The 21759-nt window shown below is 38.4% G+C and overlaps 1 protein-coding gene across 9 annotated transcripts in view; it reads left to right on the top strand.

Annotated features, from left to right (window-relative positions):
* The window catches only part of SLC15A5 (solute carrier family 15 member 5), an 85611-nt gene that overhangs the window by 18279 nt on the left and 45573 nt on the right, over positions 1-21759 (top strand). For 5 of the 9 annotated variants that reach the window (XM_037387429.1, XM_037387432.1, XM_037387426.1 and 2 more), the window contains 2 exons: positions 16600-17033; positions 18837-19059. In XM_037387429.1, coding sequence (XP_037243326.1) covers positions 16664-17033; positions 18837-19059 — 593 coding nt within the window. In that variant the 5' untranslated portion in view covers positions 16600-16663. Of the gene's footprint in view, positions 1-8060; positions 8565-16599; positions 17034-18836; positions 19060-21759 lie in introns of all 9 variants that reach the window. The other 4 variants (XM_037387428.1, XM_037387427.1, XM_037387431.1 and 1 more) reach the window with 1 other exon arrangement.

Below are 21759 nucleotides of genomic sequence, written 5' to 3'. Positions count from 1 at the left end.
ATAGAAACTGTATAAATCAATGGCAGGTTAACCTGCCCCTGAACTTACCCAGCATATTTCCTATGTTAAGAGCTGTGTGAATGCAATTTAGATAGTCAGTGAACCATAGTGTCTGTAGGTTTGCTGAGGCTGATAACTCTTCAATGTCTGGTCAGTATCTTTCTGTCTCAAGGCTAGAGTTGCACCAGATCCTTGCTATCAGCTGAAGTAGAAAGAGCCAGCTGAGTAGAAAAGGATAGTGAGCTAAAACTTCAATAAATCTGTAAAAACACTTACATTAATTCTGCTTATTAACCTCACTTTCTGAAGTTGTATTTCACTTTAAAGCCTTGTTTTAGTCAGAAGCTCACATGTTGTACTAGCTTCTGGGTGCACTCTCAGATTGGATATGGTGTGTTGATGCCTCATGGGGTTCAAGAATTTTGTGTTGGTCTCTTCCTCAATAGCCCAGCCACCCCCATCCAGGTACAGAAGGGAACAACATGCATGTGGCAAGCTCCTGCTCAGTGGAAACATGGAACTTTTTGGTGGGACACCAATGGAATGCTTATGTCCTAGAAGCAATATTAAATGTGTCAGAAACCCCAAAAATCCCTTCTGCTCATTTAGTATGGTTCATGTGAGTTATACAGAATGTATTCACAGCTAGCAGCAATATGTTCCACTGCCGTGCGCTTGCTTGCTGTGGAGTCCTGCCATGCTGAAGTTCCATAACTAGCAGCAATATTAATTTAATCCCACTTATTTCTCCTTCTCACACAAAAACTGTGTACTTACAAAAAGGTGCTGAATAGCCTGGAGACAGAGTTAAAAAATAGGAAGTGCAAAACTAAGTCATGTTTTCCAATGTGGCATATGACTGCAGCTCACTTTAGTGTATTGTGAAAAACAGAATATAGTCTAAACTACTTTCAAAAAAACAAAACCATGCTTGAGCAGTATTTTCTTAAGCCTTATCTGCTTAAGTAACTAACTAGCAGGACAGATGGTAGATAAAAGAAAGCTGGATTTCCAGGGAACCCAAACGTCCCCTTGGAATTTTTGAAAAACAAAAAAAAAATGGAAAATGAACAGACCTCATCATACTCCAGCTGTTCCCAAAACACTACCACAGCATTAGGAGGCTCATATTTACTCTGTGAACCTGACTGCATATGGGATGTACCTGACATTCAGGGAGCAGCAGCCGGGTGACAAGTACCCTGTCGTTCTGTGGCACAAAATGCACACTGAATGGGGACAATGTAGCTTAATATTTCTTTCCTCAGTAATGTCTCCTGAGATATGATCAGTGCAGATTTGGATTAGGGAATGCAAAAGCTCAGTATCACAGCTTGTTGAAAAAATCAGGAAGACGATGGAAATTCTCTCTTTTTTTTTCAGCAAAGTTTGAATTTCCACAGGGGAAATAAAATCAGTAATTCCTGATAAATACAAAGCTTACTATTAAAAAACTTTGACAGTAATTAAAAATAATCAGCCTCTCTGTTTTCCATTAGCAGGTGTCTGAGGCCTAGTTGGAACTCTTATTGGCACAGATAGATACTAAATACAGTATTTTGCCATCATCATGGGATGATTTATCTATGGAATATAATTTTTTACACAGCAGTTATACCTCAAGTGGTAAATAAGGCTTTGTCTGTGCTCCAAAATTGTGCCACTCTAAATATACCACCGTAGTTAAAGGAACACAACCCACTGGTGGTTGTTACAGCCCTGTAAAACAGCATTCAGTCATGTAGTCATCCCTGTATAGCAAGGGGAGCATATCCGTGGTGATTTTGTACTGCAGTGCACACTGAAGTTTTTATTGGTGTTATGCTAACAGCTAAAAGAAAAAACGCAACTGAAACGTTACGCTGGGAAAAGTCTTGAGTGCAGATAAGGCTCAAATCAGAAAGATTGTGAGCAACTTCGGGTACAAGCCACATCTTCCTGTGGCTAAGGGTAATGGTAGCACATTATGGGCTGTATTAAATATCATTAACAATGACAAGAGTGTGGCAAAAACATTTCCTGCCTCACATGAGGCAGGAAAATATAAGGTTTCTGGCAGTAGCATCAGGAGCCTTACCACTGAGCACAGAAGAATTTCTCAGAATCCAACTCTTGTGCTGAATATGTCAGAAATCACAGTATCACCATGTTACAAAGCCACTCCTGAGAACTGAATAGAAGTCTGCCATTGTAAAAAATTGCTAAACATCTTGCAATACTTGGAGTGTAGCATTTGTTTCCTAATTTCAAATAGGCAGTAAAAAACAATTAATTCCAAAGGTTTCTCATAAGGATTACAGCTGGGTAAGACTTTTTTAATTCCTGATTTTGGAAAAATCAGATTCACGTCATTTAATTGTCTTTTTGCAAGGCAAAGCAATTTAGAGAACATCTAGCTGAAAAAATTCTGTGGATTCAGGACAGAAGTTATTGTCCCAGCAAGACAGACATCAACATAATGCTCAGTACTAGTGACAGAAAGGCTTTAAACCCTGTGCCCCACACATCAAGCACATGATCTGATTGTCACACTTGGATGCCTTGGAAAGGCTTCTGTTTTTCCCCCTCCCATGTTAAATCGGGAATAGCTTTTATTTCATCCTTATGTAAGTAGAGTCATTATTTTGGATTTTGGTTTCCTCTGAACTTATTTAGGATTCTTTATTTCTGTGTTTGGTCCTGCTGTTGATTTGCAAGGAAGCCACAACTTCTCTGTATCATACATTCTCTGCATCATCATTCTCTGTATATCCATCTCCAATGTGGCAAATAACATTCCCTGCCTATCTGACAGAAATGTGCCAGACTTAACTAGCAACAGATGACGTTTTCAGAAGTGGCTAGTTAGAGACACCCTGTGAAATGAGGCTCTTGAAGACTACCAGGCTGAGCCTCTGGATACACATTCACACTGAAAAGTTCACAAGAAGTTGTTGAAAAACAGTTGGTGCTCTGATAAGATGCATTTTAAACACACTATTATGAATCATAGCAAATATATTAATGGCTACTTTCATACACATATTCTGAAAACTAACTCTTTCCCTTATTCAATGCCAAAGACTTGAAGGCCTGCCTACTCTTCATTGATACATTCCATTTTCTCTCACAAAGAAGGGCAGGCTCTGCCAGACCTAGGTTATCTGCAAGATCCAGAGGTGAAACACACTATGGACTATGAGAAGAAAGAAGTTTTTAAAACTTGACTAAGAGTCAAGCTTAGATCTTGCTCAGGATTTTACAACTTCAGGAAAGCATGCTTGAGAGACTGCCAAAATTTTTCATTGTTAAAAAAATATGTATCATAAATTCATCACCAAACTGGAAGCAGCAGCCACTTGTACAGCACAGACAAGTTCTATACAGCTGTTTTCATGATGGATATCTTGCTTGCTGACCTGATTTCAACTGGTGTCAACTCAACACAACACTGTAAACTTCTTTGGATGATTAGAAAACATTCCTCTGAAGTATGTGAACAAACATAAACTGCAAACACTGTGCATTGGAGATTTGTCTTACCAATGTAGCATCTGTGCAGTGGGACTATATAACTATGCTATTTTTTTTTCCATCTTCTGCCTGAATATTAACAGTTAGTTGCAATCATATTAAATGTCTCCCTGCCATTTTTTTTTCAGTAGGAAGCATGATTCTTTTTCTCTTGGAAGGAGCCAGCCCAAGCTATGTGCTCAATCAACCATAAGTAAACATGAGAACCGATCTGAATTCAGTGTTTGTTTTGATGCACTGTGGAATGGTAGTCTGGGAGACATAAACTCATTGCAAGTCTTCCATGGAATGTGAACTTGAAATTATGGAAAGGCACTGGAACAAAAGGTGCCCTCCTTCTCCCTTGAAACAATTGCCAAACATGCTAAATATGTGGGCAACTATATATTCCTCTCAGATCTCAGTTTTATATGCCCTGGAAGGATTGTCCGATCTGTAGCACCTGCATCTTCAGAAGATTCCCTTTGCAGACCATGCTCCATTCCCTCCTTGCTCCTAAGCATGCACCAAACTGCAGGCAGCAACTACATAAATTTTTGCTGGTTTCAGTGCTTCTGGCCATCAGAAGCTGCTGGGGCTCTGGGCACTGGAACACGAAGGAGCAAAACTCCATTTCCCAACTGTCTCAGCTAGCCCGCAGTGTAGAGGGGGTTTAAAAAAATAATAATTCAACCTCATAGAGTTAGTCAGTATTTCAAAATTGTGTTTGTGGCAGATTTAGAAGAAGACCCCCCCAACATTTTTAAGTTCTCATTGATGGAAACAACCATGCTGGTGTGTTACAGATGTTCCAAAGTCCAGCTGTTGGCCTGGGGATCTCAGCCCTGGCAGATGAGATGTAGGCTCTGGAGTGTTTGTCACTCCTGGCTTGAAGGCAGTCCAGCCAGCAGGCTACTTGGGAGTGGTGGACAACAAGGCAGGCAAGTCTTGCATGAGTCTGGCCTCACAAGCATGAATCTGCTGGATTTTTGCTAATCTAGACCCATATAGTATAATTGTTTGATTTTTAAAGAACTGGCCTATTCTAAGAAAAATAAATTCTCACCAGCTTCTGGCTTTTTACATCTCTCTTTATCTCTCCATCCTCCTCAAAGAAAAGGCAGCGAAACTGTAGACAGGGAGAATGAAGAAAAAGGCAGTGATAACAGAAAGGAGGATGGGAACAGGCCGAAGAGGAATAATGATACAGAAATCTCAGTTGCTGCTGCTCTCTGCAGAGGAATAACAAGAGTGTGCAGGTATAGAAAAAGGTAAATAAAAGCCAGGTTAAATTGGAGATAAGTAAAAATAGTAGCAGGGCAGGGGAAGGGAAAGGATGTGGTGAAATTATAGCAAAGGAAGAAAGGTGGAGACTGGAAGGAAAAGGTGGAAGCTTTTTTTTCCCCCTTAGCTTAGCACTTGGACTTGGTAGCAGTCTGCAGGCCCACCCCTCCACCTCGTCCACTCCATGCTTTCTACACCCTGCAAAAAGTAAAGATGAGTTTTACAGAAATTCTCATTTCACAGCAATTATCACCAGAGTAAATCCATCCTGTACTTTGAGGTTATTAACAAATTTAATTTTTTTAATTAAAGGCTATTCACAATACAGGAGGAAAGAAAGAAAAAAAAAAAAAGACTGAACAATTTGCACAGGTCATCCAAATTTTAAACATGTACTTGTCTTACAGTCTTACTGTTCTCTCAGGTATGTTTGTGGTATTTTGTTTGGGAAAGTGGACTGAAGGGAATTCTGTATAGCAGATAGAGAGATATCATGGTAGTAAAAATTAATTATAATCTTTACTAAAACTCTGCAAGGTGGTAAGATATCAGTTTCTTTTATATGTGTATGGACTGGTTTCTTGGGCCACTTCCAGACTTTCTTCTGTTACAGCCTGAGGTCTTCCCTCCAGAATTGATGCCCACTGTCACACATGGAGAAAGACAAGCGTTTGGTGATATGGCTGTATCATTGTTAAACAATGTTGCCTGTTGTAGAGGAATGAAGGTGGGTTAATTAGCATTGATAATAAACAGCTGTGGGCTGGCTTCAGGGGCAGTGGGTTGGCCGATGTAGACAAGGTGCAGCTGTGGCTGGTTAAGTGAAGTGGTTGGGAGCCGATGAAGGGAGAGCAGCTGAGGAAGAAGCAGAGAGAGGAAGGAGTAAGAGGAGAGAGAATGCATGATCTGGGTGAGGACAGACAAGAAGAAGGTAGCAGAGTGACTGTATGAAGAATATGCTGGTATGAGATGGTAAAAGACCTTGTTGCAGCTTGATAGTTTGGAGAGTGCTGCAACAGCCTGTGTGGTCCCCTTGTGCATCGCTTGGCACTTAGGCTTCTCCTTCACCATTGCGACTTGGCCGGAGGAGCTGGTTGAGGAAATCAGGGTGACCCTTGGTTTGCATTCTCCAGGTTCTGCAAAATCTGGTTTGCGTTTCTCCACATTCATCTGTTATGCTGCAAATACAATTACTTGATGTATGTCTCGCTAAGAGATTTCATATCTAAGATCTTCAAAAAGTCTGTCAAGGAGAAAGTGATAGGGAGGAAAGCTGAGAAACTCAAATGTGGTTTTAGGCCAGTGTGTAGTATGAATGTGACAAAACTGTACTGATGTACAAATGCTTATGTATCTAATTGTAAAATGTGAGCACCTAATACCAGGTTTATTTCGTTATTATTCCCTCTCTGTCTTTCTTTTTGAGTTTAGCCTTTCTTGCTGTGACAGTATCAATTCTTTTTCAATAGTGTCTTGCATCCCATTCTTTTTCATTTCTTTTTCAATACTACCCTTTTCTCTGCTAAATCATCAAAGATATTTTTGTTCTTTTACCCATTGTGGCAGAGTCTGTAAACGCAATCTTAGAAAAAGAATTTCTAAGTGTAAGCATTTGTGATGCATTTGCACTAAAAGCTTTGAATTGCTATCTTTGATAAAGCTATTTGGTCTGATTATATTGTTTTGGAATCACACATTCAAGCACACTTCCTTGAAAAAATGATTTTTTCAATGTGTATTATATTGCATGTCTCAAAATGGAGGAGGATTATTTTTAAATACTGTGTAAACCATGTAAGCAATCGTATTTCTATCCTGAAATTCACACACCAGTTAAGATTGAAATTTGAAGTCCAGTTTTTAAAAAACAACAACTCTTAATCTTAAAGATGCATAAAATATAAACAAAGTTAATAATAATTATTCTGGTTTTCAATCTTTTTAAACTGCTTCCATACTTCAAAGACTTCATGGATGGATATTGCAGGCTGTTCTTATATTGAACATGACAAGCATTCTGCATAAGCACTGCATAGCAGGTGTAACAGCCATTGATGGTTGTAGTGTATTTAAAGCAGGAATTGAAAATATTTCTGAATACAAATTCAAATCTCATAGACTGGAGTTTAGGTGGGAGTAACTATACTTTTGGAAATTCAGTGATGTCTTTAAACTGCTGTAAGTAGCCATGAAAAAGTGTTCATGTCATCAAATAGCAGAGATCCAGAAGTACGGCCAGCTATAAAGTTACATGATGTATTGATCTCAGCATTTGAGGCATGGGCAAGGCTTCCCTTCATAAACCTTTGCAGCTGAAGACATCACTACCCTGGGACAGACATCACAGCACCCACCCACCCACCAGTCCCAGTGGAAAGGATTATGTCATCCTTCTTCAATCTGTTTCAGTCAAAATCAGTCTGGTTAAACAGTAACTGAAGTTGAAAAAGTTAATCCACTATGGTTAAATTGAAGTTAATTATCCGGGTTTTTTTCACCTGCCATGTTCAATGGCAAGACATACAGAGAAATTAAATATAGATGCTACCCACACTTACACATTAACAAAACATATTTCCTTACTCACATCATCAGTGTAAGCCATTGAACACACTCAGTTTCATAATGTCTATTGGTTTTCAAAAGCACCTTCCTGATGGAGCTGAGCACCCTCTGGTCAGAGTGTCAGTGGGCCTTTAAAGTCATGCTTCTGCAATAACGATTCCTTAGCCATGTTCTCAAAAATATTTTTTTTTTTATACCAATGTACAGATTTTACTCTCTACTAAGTTGGTCTCTTGTGTCCTTCTCCTTTTTCTGTGTATTGATGGTTTTAAAACAATGAACTGAACCGCTTTTAATGAAAAAGCGTGCTTTGTTTGCAATTATAGTTGAATCCCTTAAAACATGTAAGACACTATCTTGTCTCTAGTAATAAATCAGTAGAGTACATGCTGCCTTATCAGATTTAAAGACAACTCAGGGTACTTTATTATAAGCTGTACAGTGGTTTAATACTGTGTTTTACTCCAGCTAACGAAAGTCAGAGAGAAAATGAGTGAATCCAAGGTTTCCTTCTCTTTTTGCCTGTGTGTGGTTACTTAACCTCTCCATTGCATCTCTTTAAAGGACTGTAGGAAGAAAGTACTAGATGGATTCAGTGATAATATTTTACTACAGCATTAGTGAAACTCAGAAATTGGCTGAGGAGTTGGGTTGTCTGAAATGTGGAGGTATCGGTGCCAGAAGATTGGTGTCTGACTACATTCCATGCCTTTCTTTAGGCACCAGGCAGCCATAGCTCTTGCGGATTGATGTGAAGGCTGGATGAAGAAGATGCCGAGCACTTCTGATAAGGCAGGCCACAGCTGCTCTGAGACTCGTATCTGGACCAAGGATTCTGCCCTTTGCTAAGGTTTCTCTGTGCTACTGGATTAACGTTTGGAGGCTGTAAAAATCCTAGAGGAGGATATGGTGAGAGCTAAGCCTCTGTGTAACACCTTTCTCAAACTCTGGTACAAGGGTACTGGGAAAAGGAACAACAAGGAGGAGAAGATGGAGAGTTTATGGGCCACACCACTGACTGAGAATTATATGCTGTCCCCAGCACTGGCTGACTTCCTTGGAAATTAAAGCAAGCAGTTTATGAGACCTGCTGCTTCGCACAGACTGTGCTTTCAGAAGCTGTTCATGGAATTCCCCAGAATTATTACTAAAATGTTGACTGTTTTTCATCTGCATTTGAAAATCAGACTTCAGAAGAGCTGATTGGAACAACATGTGTACAGGTATGTCTGCAGACCAGTATGCTTCAAACAGCCGTATAATGAGGGTGGCCCTTAGTCATTTTTGTGACTGTCACTATGCCATACAGGGAGAAGACGAGTAGAAAGAAGGCTGATTATTACAATGCATGTACATCTACATGTAAAAATGTGGAAGTAACATGATACAATCCTCCTCAGCAAGCAGGGAAGCTCCTAATGGCCTGCTTATTTCAAGTTACGGATGACACACATTCCCAGGGGTTTTAGATCTGGAATTCTTACTCAGGTTCATCTTTCTTCACAAAGATTTCAAAAGACTGGACAAAATAAAGCAAGAGTTCAACCTGGATTGTATTGGTTTAGTATCCTAAGAGACATTTGGCTTCTTATTTCCATAATTAAAACTAAACTGCAGTTTCATATTTACCCTTCCTTAAGCTGGATTAGATCCTAGCAGTAGCATTTTGTACTACTTGTAGCTTGCTAATTCAGTGTGCTGGGACACCAGTCAAAGGTCATTACAATAGTTAGATGCAGGTGATGTAGATGCCCTAGTGTAGTTATGTGCTAAGAAAATAAAAGAAGCAACATGTGGCTTCTCACTTTGGAAGAAGCATGTGGCTTCTACATTACATGTCAAATATAAGAGAAAGCTTAAAAAAGTGCCTGCACTTGCGAAATCACAGCAGGATCCAAACTTACCCGGACCTGTTCAGACTCATGGTTTCAGTTCAGATCCATGTCTAGAAGATATATCCTGAAACCCTTAGTGCAAAAAAAAGAAAAAAAAAAATCTTGTTTGGATCATGCTTGGTACAAAATTTCAACCTGCCTTTTTTTAATTTACTGCAAGAATAAGAGCTAATTTTGAAACAGTTCTACTGTACATATCCCCACATTAGGAGTGCAACTTCAGTTTCATTCCTTTTAGGCAAATTGCTGACAATAGAGGACATTGTACCCAGTACTCCAGACATCCCCTCAACAGCGCCGAGGAGAGTGGAAGGATCACTGACCACCCTTGACCTGCTGGCAATATTGACATCTTTCATAAAGACCAAAAACTCCATTAAAAACCAATTTTAATGAGAAAATATTGGCCATTACAGGTGGGGCATTTTCAATTCTGCCAGTTTCTCCCTCAATCAAGCCACACAAGAAACTGTAGACAGGGTCTATAGTAATTCACACAGTTTTCAGCTTGTGGATATTCAAGCTTCCAGATGAATAAATAAAGTTATGTCACATTCTTTCCTGTACCAGTATACAAGGCAGAGATGTGTTTGAACAGATGAGGGAAATAAAAAATGCTTCAAGATGATTATCTGAAATTTTCTGTTATCGACTTTTACACGATCATCTGTTTATGAGAGTTTTATATGGACAGATGATCTAGGTTTCATGGGATCATTGGCCCATGCCATGAAATCTGTGAAATTCTAAATATTATTTTGTGGATAAACCTGAAAACTTTGAAGTGTTTCTTTACCCTATGTTAAAGGATGCTCTGCTGGGTCTAGCATTCTGCTCTCATTTTCTACCATTCTACATCCAATGAGCCACAGTGTGCTTTTCTCAGATAGTCCTTTCTCACTCTCGTCTGTTGAGGACAATCTATTTTATGGATATAATTAACTATTCATTGACACAGAGCCTTGAATTTGCCTCTCCCCAAATTCCAGAAGAGCAGCCCTCATCTCTAGGTTACAAAGTCAGCTTCCCTACAGCTCATAAAGCTTTACACAATGTGTTACAGCTCCAGCAGGAGAGATTAAGAGGCTATCTGGACACTGCAGTGGTTGGAAAGCTCTTCAGTGAGGTGGGAGATCTGCTGTCAATCCCCTTTTCTGATGAATATTTGCTTCTAAAAAAGATGCTGACATCTTTCCTGGCTTCTCTGGAACCAGTTATGTCGGATCAGGGATGAATTTAGAGCAGAAACTGCAGAAACTCTGCCATCACACAGTACTTATATATGTATTTTAGAATACTAACCACAGTCTACTAAATGGACTTGAATATAAATGAACTGTCACTATGGGAGAATAGTTGAAATCATCTTGGATATACAGATAATATTGTCTCAACTGTGAACCCTGCTTTAGAATCTCATTTCAGTCTCTACCTAAAAATCTATATGTCAAAAGAAAATATCCTGAGTGCCATCTACAAACTATAACATGACACAAAAAAAGCCATCTTTCTGTATGATAGAGCTACTTCTAATTTTCCCATTAGACCAAACGACATCATAAAGAATATCTGCCAACAACATGATATAAAACCGTACCATGCATCATGAAAAATAATTGCAATTCAATTACTCCTGAATTATAAAACCGTCAGCTAGGTGCAATAAGACAAAAGCCTTAAAACATATGAAAAACTGCTTAGCATAGATAATTATATATGTTTGAACAAAATCCCCAAAATAAAACATGTGCGGTTTGAAGGAACAGGGTAATCGTGCCAAAATAATTCTCATTTATAGCAAAGGTTGGAGGATCAGCAATTTTAAAACCATCTCCCTGAAAAAAAATTATAAAAGTAAATTAGCAAACCTTTCTTACTCATAAAGGGCATACCCAGCAACTGAGCAAGAAACTGGGGGGGTTTGTCCTCTATCATCTTCTTACTTAGATTCTGCTTTGGCAAAGTATTTACTGTTGCTGCTCAGAATCACAGCATGGTTAAGGTTGATGGGCATCTCTGGCAATTCCCTAGTCCACCCCCCCTACTCAAAGCAGAGTCACCTACAGCAGGTTGCTCAGTGCTGTGTCCAGTTGGTTTTGAGTATCTCCAAGAATGAAGACTCCACAACCTCTCTGGGCAACCTTTTTCCAGTGTTGAAAACCCCAGAAGTTTTTCATTATGTTTAAATTGAGTTCCCTGTGCTTCAGTTTGTACCATTGCCTCCTGTCCTGTAAATGGGCACAAATGAACAAACCCTGGCTCCATTGTCTTTGCACCCTCCTTTTAGGTATTTATATAGATGATCCCCCTGAGCCTTGCCTCAAGTCCCCTCATCTTCATGGCCCTTCACTGGATGTGCTCCAGTATGTCCATGTCTTGTACTTTCTTGTACTTACACTTGCTTAGGTGCTGTGGAAAAAGCTATGGAAATTTTACTTCCTGTCATTTCTGTGCTTTAGCCACACTCCCTGCTTGAATAGGAGAAAGAGAGAGAAAACAAAGTGCACTGGGGAAAAGTAGAACTCAGGGAGAAATGGCTACAGAAGTCTTTATAGGACAACAGAAGAGGTCCTGTCTGCACTCTCCACTGGGACCTCTTGGGCATTCTTAAGAGAGGGGTTTGATTCTCTTTCTTGATATGTTACCTTTTGGCACAATGAAGAAGAAAATGGCTTTCCCACATAATTTTTAATTATGACTACACAAGTTAAAAACAAATATACTTCTTAAAATACAGCTTTTCCCCAAAGTCTCGCCCTGGTCTTGCATTTTCACAAACGCAAGTTGTCATGGAACAAGACAGATATTACATCTATCCTGCAGCAAGGCAGAGCTGGGCTAAGGTTCGTGGTCACATCTGGCTAAACTGTGGAAGATTTTGCAAGAATACTTACCAAATACTTACCGAAGGGAGAATAAATTTTTCAAACAAAATGTGGTACCATAGTCCCAATACTTCCCAAAGAATTTCTTATATAATCAGTAATTTTAATAACTAGTTATTTCATAGATGCTATTTTTCAGTCTTCAGATTGTATTTTTATAATATTTAATAGATCTGTATAAAATGTAGAAGAATTTTATTTGAATAGATTTGCTAATTAACAGATTTTACAAATAAGCTTTCTCAACATCCTGATGACTACGTTTCAGTTTCTTAATTGACCTTTTACATGATTCACAGGGCACTTGGGGGTTTTTGTGTCTTTGTTCTTCTGGTAGGTAGTCAGAGAAATAGTCAGCAATTTTACTTATGCCAATGAAGTTTTCCAGAAGCATCAGATTCAGGTTTCAGATGCTGTGAACTCCAGAAGCACTGTCATACCCTGTCCCAGTTCTGATTCAAGGCTATCTGCACAGCAGCCAGTGTACTCTGAGACTGTAGTGACAGGCAGTGCAGAAATTGCTAAAACGGTTGTCTGAGGTAACATTGTAAATAGGAGTTTCATTATTCACTTGTGAAATAGGACATAGGACATCAGAAATAAGACATTGTCCACAATGACACCTAAAGATAAAATGAAGGGACAGAAAGGAAGACAAAAAGTTGACAGAAAAAGACAAAGTTCATACTACAAGCTCAATATGAACCCTTGCTTTAGATGTTCTACAGTTACACTCTGTCCTTACAGCTATTTTGAAGTCCTGTGAAGCACATTAACAAGTGGCAAGCAGGTCATCTCCAACCTGTACAAGATCACAGCTCCTAGTACTTATTTTTTATACCTCAAATTTGCATTTGTTGATTTTCCCCCTACTATAGATGTAACTGCCAGGAAGGAAGAAAAGAGAGATGGCTATACCTAACACCAGAGTGCCTGACCCTTTCTCTGAGGCCACACATTGTGCTAGATGAAAGCAGGTGTGAGCAGTACCTGCAGAAGGCAATGGTTAGCTACCCTTGCTGAAGGGCGTCCTGCAGGGATCACATGTGGGCTGGTAACAGCTATTGTATGTTAAACTGAACATTTCTTATGTGCATAAGAGAATTAAAGTGGTGATTTTGAAAAGCATGAAGTCTAGTCTTCGCCTGTGCTTTTACCATATCTGTTTTTTCTGTCCTAACCTTGTAGCTCTGATAAGTTGTCACCTGGAGCTTTAGCAAGACAGGTGGTGCCAGAAGTATTCCTCCAAACTTGTCTTTGCAGCATTTTCCTGCTTTTTCTCTTTCTGTCATCCAGCTTTGAGCTGTGTTTCTTTACTGTGGCTGCCTGCTGAACCTACCACCTTGGACCTGTGTTTACACTATCGGGCAGCAGACCCCAGGCACGTTTACCCCTGTTTGGCAATGCACTTGCCCAGACCTTTTGCTCTGCCTTTCTTCTGACTTTGAAATTGCTATCCTCAGGTCAGTGGTCACTGAGCCAACTTCTCAACACGTGCAAGTTAATGGGAATCCTGGTGCTAACTAGAAAGATTTGAGCTGTGTAATTTTTTATTTACACTGTCAAAGTTGTTGCGTTGCACTGTCAGTCTTGTGCATGTCAATCATGTTTCAGCCCTAGATATTTAGCAGGAACCACAGCTGCTGCTATGATGAAGGGCAACACCTTTTACATGTTTGTTGAAAGAGTAAAGCTGAATTAAATTTGCTGAAATGTTAAGAGAGACTGACCCTTCTAGATCATAAACAGAGGTCCAGAGCCACTACTACCTTTTAGCCAGAGTAACTGTTGTGCTGGACAATGAAGTTCTGCCTCTTCAATTTCAATAAACTACCCTCATAATAAAAACACTGGTGACTGTCACTTGTCAAAGAAAATTAGGAGAAAATTCTGGTTCCAACCTGTCCAACTTAATTTGCTTGCCTAATGGTAATGTATAGGTTCCAGTATGAGTAGAAGTAACCTTCTACCTTGGGTGATAGGCTACCAAATAGCAACTCTTTAATTAATGGCCAAAGCTCTAGTGAACTGACACTGTCAAGTGAGAAGATTTTTATAAGCCTCTCCCCAAGATTTTACTGTTCTATTCTGAGAGCTAGCCTTTAAAGAAGACTTGTTTAAAAAAAATACACAAATTCCTTACTGGCAGACAGAGGTACTGCCAGAAGGGCTGGATTTTGAAATAGCAGTTATTTGGTGCAGCTAGCTTCAGTGTATATAAAGATCTACATATGTTACCACAAATAATAGAGTTCTTCATCAGGCATTATGCAGTCCTACTACCTTGCGTATTAAGAATAAGCCAAGGGAATGCCAGGTGATTCAACTAGAATTCAGCTATAAACCATCTTAAGTAATTAGGTGGACCACCTGTAATTGTTACAGAATTGATTAAAAAAATATCAATAAAGATCATATTGTTATACAAAGTTGTATATTTTCTTAGCATTGAACATGTTAACTCATGTACTGATGGTGATCTGTGGCTATCATAACCACCATACCTATATTAGTCACGTGCAAAGGCAATTCAAAAATAACAATGAAAATCACCCACCTCCTGCTTTCTGACATTTATAAGGCTCAGTCAATTACTCCTTTTCTCTAGCTTGCAACCTAAAATTAGGGTAAATGAAATCACATGAGGACTAAGAGGCAGCCATCCCAGCTAGTATTCCTGCTGCTTCTAATGGTTCCCATGATGTGGTTCACTTTGAATTGCTACCACCCGTGAGAACAGGTAAACTTTGTACTCTTTAAAGAAGGACAATTTGTAGGAAAACAGACTATTTTACACTGGAATGTTTATAGTGGCAGAAGTGTATTTATCTTTATGTTATCTACCAGATCCTAAAATACAGTTGCATTTCCTTAAAAAAAAAAAAAAAATCTTAGTAAACAGTTAGATAAGAGTAGCTTTATGCAACAGAAGATATATGTGCCTTTTAGTTAAAATACTATCATTTGTCCTGCTTTGATTTGGGATTGGCTTCATTATGCTTTGGTGGAGAAGCTAAGCTGATTTATAAGTGATTTCTAGTTTGGCTTTCTCTGGTTGGTTTATCCAAATGAAGATCATTTTAGCTATTATAGATCAGAAGACAGAAATAGTTCTTGGCATGCTACAAGTCACAGCTGCTTTCATCCCCAACTGGATGTCTCTGAAAAGTTCCTTTGCTGTCTGAGTTTTGCTTTAGACTCGTACTAGATTTAAAAAATGTATATTTCAGGATCGCTTTAGAGCAATGTATTGCTATTTAGATTTAAGCTTCAGAGCTTCTAGACTGGTTTGAATCACAGTCGCTTTTTGAGGGGTTTTTTTGTTTCTTTTGGGGGAGGATTTTTTTTATAATCTAATCTTGGAATCTATCCTTATCTATACTGGTTCTATACCATTATGCATCTGTTTTGGGATGTAGGACTTCTCAGATATTAAATAGATCTGAAATGGTAAAATTTGAGTAGTTATATGGACAGATGGAAACAAACAGTAGAGCCTGTACCTCAAAAAATGCCATCAGAGGCACTGAGAGCTCTATTTAGAGAAGCAGACCCGATTTACCACTGCCTCGTAAAATGTGCATTGCAAAATAAATGTAGAATGCTTCACATTCTTAGTTAGGAGTATTTTGAACAGGTGTTAGTGATCTTAATGAGCTCCATAAAATGGAGAAACTGATCTAGGAAATCAGCAAACTTCTCTGTGGATAAGGTAGCAAGAGCATTGTAAAGCAGTATAAGCTTGGCTTTTCTGAATTTCCTTTCAAGCTTCTAAATGCTTTTGGTTGATATGAAAGAATATATCTTCTGTGCCCCTGTTTTTTACTATGCATTATAGCTATGGTGCAATACCTGGCTACAGAAACAGTTTTGGTTTAGGTTGCTTTTAGATTGCTTTTTTTCCCTTTGCTAATATGTTCAACTTTTCTTTAAAATTTGCTTTTCTGACTTAAATGTAATAGCATTACTTATTTTTATAATTAGCTTTATCTGAATTTCAATCAAAAATAACAAGAAATGTAATGATTATTGTTACCTTTATCTTTGCTTGCAGTTTTTCACTTGCCTAATTAAAGTATTATTTTAACCAAATTATTTTCTTGAGCTGTTATTTGAATTCTGCTGAACATGTTAGCTTTCATGTGTATATAGACCTTTAACATACAGATAGAATTGCACATACAGTATTGAATCCCCGTAATTTAATAGGTAATATAATTCTGGGGGAAAATCTTGTTTACCCCCAAATGGACTAATTAAACAAACTGATTTTGGTCCTGAGCGTTGCTAAATCCAGAAGCTGAAATGTTGATATAGCTCTTTGGGGGTCTTGGGGGGGTGGTTGTTGGGGTTTTTTTATATATATATATACCCTTTGGACCTGCATGTAATGTCACAAAAGTGACAGGTGCCCTAAGAAATTGTAGTAGTGAAGTGTGGAATTCAAAGCAAAAGTCTTACTAGTTTCCTAATTACAGTGGAGAAGAGAAGTATACCTGTAACTTTAGCTTCTCTACTCGGTCGTGCTCCAAAAAGACAAGCATGCCTGACACAGACAGAAGAGACATGCAAGAGAAACAACTTTTGAACCATACGTCTCATGAGGCGCAAAGGCTGTTACCTGGGAGAAGCAACCATGCTGGAAACCTGTCTCAGTCTGAGAAGAAACTCCAAGAGGCTATTTGTGTGCTGCTGGTGGAGCTGTGCGAGAGATTCACGTTCTTTGGCATTGTCTGCAACATGATCCTCTTCTGCACTGTCAAACTTGGCTATCGCAACTACCAGGCAGCTATTGTCAATATGTGCTTTGTAGGCACCTCTATGCTGACACCAGTACTGGCTGCCTGGCTTGCTGAATGCCTTGTGGGCAGGATCAAGCTTGTGTGCATCTGCATGTTTCTACACTTCCTAGGTAGGTGACACCCTAGTGACTATTTCGTGTTTATAGTAATTCTGTTGCAGAAATGCATTATTGAGCGTTGTGTTTGAAATCTAACTTTCTCCAGCCTTGTGGCCACCTTCTCCAACAGCTCTTACTGAGTTTCTCTTCTACAAAATGCGCTGCAGTATTTTTGCCTATGTACTTTCGTGAGTGCTTTGAACAAGACTAAGGAGCATTTGCATGTGTATCTTGTGGACAGTTGGTGCACAAATTTGACTCCTCTAAAGTAGCGTAGCTATTCAGAATGCAGATGCTCAACTCTTAACACTGGTCCCTTTAACAGACTTCTGAGGTTATTTGTGTTTGGTGCAAATCTGAGGCTTTAGTCAGAGAGACAGTTTGACAGAGAGTTTGGAAACTGTTTCCCAATTGTTAGTAGTCGAGATATTTTTGTATTTAAAGGTATATGACTGTTGTATTTGAACAAGAGGGAAAGGTGTATTTAAGCACATGCGAGTATAAACAAATTTTTCCTTAATTAGAGAGGCTGTATCCTAACAGCTCTGTTGAGAGCCTGCTCTCTGTTAGCACATTCTGAATCTTCCCCACGTTATTCTGAAGATCTTTTATACGAAAGCACTGTTCAAACTAAGTATGACCATTCTGTAGCAATTAGTGCATCTCACACCTGGTGGTTATTCTGTCAACTTAAACTAAGTTGATAGAAATACTTCTTACTTGTCCAGTTGTTGAGTATAAGCAAGTCTGATTTCTGCAATGATCAGCCACATTGCTATTTTGACATGCAACAAAGTAAGGAAAAAAATCTGACTAATTCCTGAAATGTTCTTGAGCTGATTGCAAAACCATTGTGCAAGCAGTACGGAAAACTGATTGCTATTATGTTCCACTGTTTCTCCCATGGGCTTCTGGTTTGGAATCTCCTTCTGTCAATTGTCCTTTCAACACATATCTTAAAGTAGAAGACTGGTGACAGAAACAGAATTTGATGTCTTTGGGTATTGTTTTAACCAGAACTTTTTTGAGATAGATCATTAAACATTCCTGATATATTAGGGTTTGATTCACATTTGTAGTCTTAGTCATTGCTAGTCTTGGTGTTGACACACCAATATATTTAGAGTTTAATTTCGAATTACAACTTGGAGAAGCTTTAGCTGATTAAATCTCAAAGACCCGGTGAGATGGCAACAGCAATTGCATGGAATTGCTAGAGGTGGCAAAGGCAATTCATGCCAGCATTTCTATAGGTAAAGTTTCTGAAAAATCATGTATTTTCCATGAAGCTGCAGCAGAAAAAAAGAAAATTTTTAACAACATTTTTGAGAACTTATCTGTTAAATTATAATTCCCATTACAATTCTGGGATTTAAAGAAGATGCAAAAAAGACTACACTTCACCATGGGGTGGTTTCTTTTGCTGGCTGATGGGTGGTTCATCATCTGAAGATACATGTTTTAACTAGTGCCATCTGGCTAGTGGAGAGCTACTGCTATCTATATGTGGGTAATGGGGAAGGCCAGTGAGAGGAGCTACATTTCCAGTGAGCTTTTCAGTTGATTGAAGAACCCGAAACAAGAACCTTACAAGCATTTCAGAGGAAGATTGCTTTCTTGGAGGCCCTTAGTGGTCTTACCTTACTGTACATAGAGCGACAGTTCTCTACAGCATTAAGACTCCCTCTTTGCACTCCGCTGTTGCATATTTTTGATTTTTCATCTGTCTTTTCAACATAACTGGTTTAAAAATATGTCTTATTCATCAGTCTGATTCGAATCCATTTCAAATGTCAATTTTCTTTCCAATTCCAGGCACAGCGCTATTACCTGTTGTGGCATTCCCCTTTGAAGATATTTACATTGACAGACGACATATTCTTCATACGCTGACCAAAAGGGAGCAGAAAATAGTATTCTACTTTGCACTACTCACAGCTAGTCTGGGAATAGGAGGCATAAGAGCTATAGTGTGTCCATTAAGTGCATACAACCTTGAGGACTGTGGACCAAAAGACCTTCTTTCTTTTTTCAACTGGTTGGTAACTTAATGTTGGCTGAACATCTGTTGTGGGTGATAGAGCCTTGCCTTGAAATTCACTACTGACTTACAAGGCAGACTCTACAGATGGTGGTTTTCATGTTTTGTTTTTAACTGCAAAACTTACAGATTTTTGGAAGGGTTTCCAAGAATTTCTGTAAAAACTTCCTAAGTTTTTCCTTTTGCTAGGACTAGAGGTGATCATCTATTTTGGCCTCCTACAGAAGTCTTTAGTCAGAATTAGGATGAACTGATTTATCCAAATGCTCAAAGACCTGACAGCCTAGCTGCTCTTAGAACAACATATTCCATTTGGTTTTCTACATTTAACATGACTATCCCTTTAGGATACATTTCTGCCACTCCCTAACTAACAGTGGCAAATTTCAATGATGTATTAGAATTTACATCAGATTAAATTTTTAGCAATGAAAGGCTAAAGTGCGCTGGTTTACTGGAACTAGGGATTGCTAGTAGTCTCTAACTGCGAAGCTCAGTGGTAGGGGTCTGCTGTATTGTTTCAACTCTGTTGCTGTGAAGTTTTTGTGTCAGATAAACCACTTGACATTTGTGTTTTGATTTGAATATTTTAAATTTTTTAAGAGAACTTTAAGGAAAAATTGCTCCTAAACTGATTCCCAAAATTCAGGGGGTTTCCATATTAACTATTTCTCTCTCAGTACGTCAGAGAGGTCACTTCTTATACGTTTGCCTTTACCACTTCTGTAGCACTACATGGAATGCTATATACATTCACCTGTAATTTCTGGTTAAACTGTGGAGTGAGGATCAAAGAAGTCACAGTGGAAACCTCCAGATGCCTGCTTCAAGGGAGGGTGAAATAAGCCCTAAACTGCCCCTTTTTCTCTCCTTTCCCCATACATGCACAGTTCTTAAAATAAAAACTGAGCACATTTACATATTAACAATGCAATGCTGAAGAATCAATGAAGATCTTAGTGAATCAAATCTCTCCTCCTTTGGGGATGGCTTTCCTGGCTATTCTTTTTTCCTCCAATTATGTTACTATCAAAGAGTTTTGAATTAAATCCAAACTTCAGTGAATAAGGCAGCTTTACCAAAGGTGGATGAGACTGTTTAGTTCCTTAGAGCAGATTCTGCCTCCTTGACCTGCCCATAGGAGAGAAGAAAAAAAAAAAAAAATCCTTCCTTTTTACTCTATTCTGAGTTTTAATCCTTAATTAGCAACATCATTTTGATTAAATAAGACTCTGGGGGATTAAGACTGGAGAGCAATCAGTTGTTCTGAAAGATAGCTCTGGAGAATTTATTGTACTGTGGTCTTAGACATTCAGAATTGTGTTTAATCAAAGTGACATTTCTCAGTGTTGATTACAAAGGAGATATAATATGAATAAAAAGTTCCTTGGGGGAATCCAGATGGGTCAGTTCTTGGAACTTTGGAAATATCAAGGAAGGCACATGTGCAATTAAAAAAAATTTAGTAATTTTTGCAGTGACATCTAAGGAGGGGCTGTTTGATTTTAAATCTCATGATTTAAAAACGGGGTTTTCATTCTTAGCACTTTTAATATCATTAAAACTTCTCAGAATATAATAACTTGGTAGCTATTTTCTCTTGGTAGATGCTTGTCACCGCACTGAATTTGAAAATAATATAAAATGAGATGGTTGCATACTCTTGGTAAGTTTGAGTCTGTGTTCTTAGCAAAGTTCTATTTAAACAATCAGAATTATTGGATTAAAGATTTGGATAAAAGACCCTGTAATTACCTGTTGTCTAATTTAATCCTTGAAGAAGATTGATTTGCACATCTAGAGCCTGGTTCTAACCCCTGGTATGAACTATGACTCTGACCTTTTAAGTAAACAGAATATACCAATGCCAAATGAAGAAGGGGCTTGGATTCTGCTGGACTGTTTCCCTAAGGACTTCTGCTTTTCTGAGGTTAAAGTTATGGACTGGTAGTATTTTTGTAGCAGGAGAAGTTCATTATGTCTATGGGAGCAGAGAACTGAGAGCAAAGGGTACAATCCAGACTAGGGATGAGACTTAGCAGTGTTCTGTCTTGTCTTACTGATCTTTGCCAAACAAATGCAGAGAAAATGGTAGTAGTAATATTTTCCATCCTTCCATCCTAATTTTTCTTTCCATATACTACAGTTCAGTTTCTGCTCTTATCTTGGACAAGCTTTACTTAAACTTCTTAAAATGTTTTTCTACTTGTTTGTTGCTTTTTTCCCCCCACACCTTGTCTTTGCAGAGAACTCCATAGCAATTCTGGGAAAAAAAAATTACTTCCTCCTACAAAGCTGTAGTATAGAAAAATGTATGGCTTGGATGCTAGTCCATACATAGAATATCTGGCTCTGAGTCTGGATAAATCAAAACTTAAATTCTGAGAGCTAGGTATGCTTAAAAAAGAAAAGCAAATAATATTTCAAGTAACAGGAAATCAACTGAGTCTTCAAAATTAACCCAGAAAGTGAGAAAAGATCGATTTTAGAATATTTTCATATATTTTACTTGATCTCAGTTTGTTTCATTCAGCAGGTTCATCTTAATTATTATATTAAGTAAAAACTTTGAATACTGTATAAACATAAACAATACTTCTAAATAAGAAGTCATCTGGATGTTACTTCTTTGAAGTTATTGCAATTAGTACATTTCTGTAAAATGTTATAAAATTATTAGGTTTTTATGGGCTTATC

This window comes from Falco rusticolus, chromosome 5, assembly GCF_015220075.1.
Source record: "Falco rusticolus isolate bFalRus1 chromosome 5, bFalRus1.pri, whole genome shotgun sequence".
Taxonomy (NCBI): Eukaryota; Metazoa; Chordata; class Aves; order Falconiformes; family Falconidae; genus Falco; species Falco rusticolus.
This window is presented reverse-complemented; position numbering and strand designations above follow the sequence as displayed.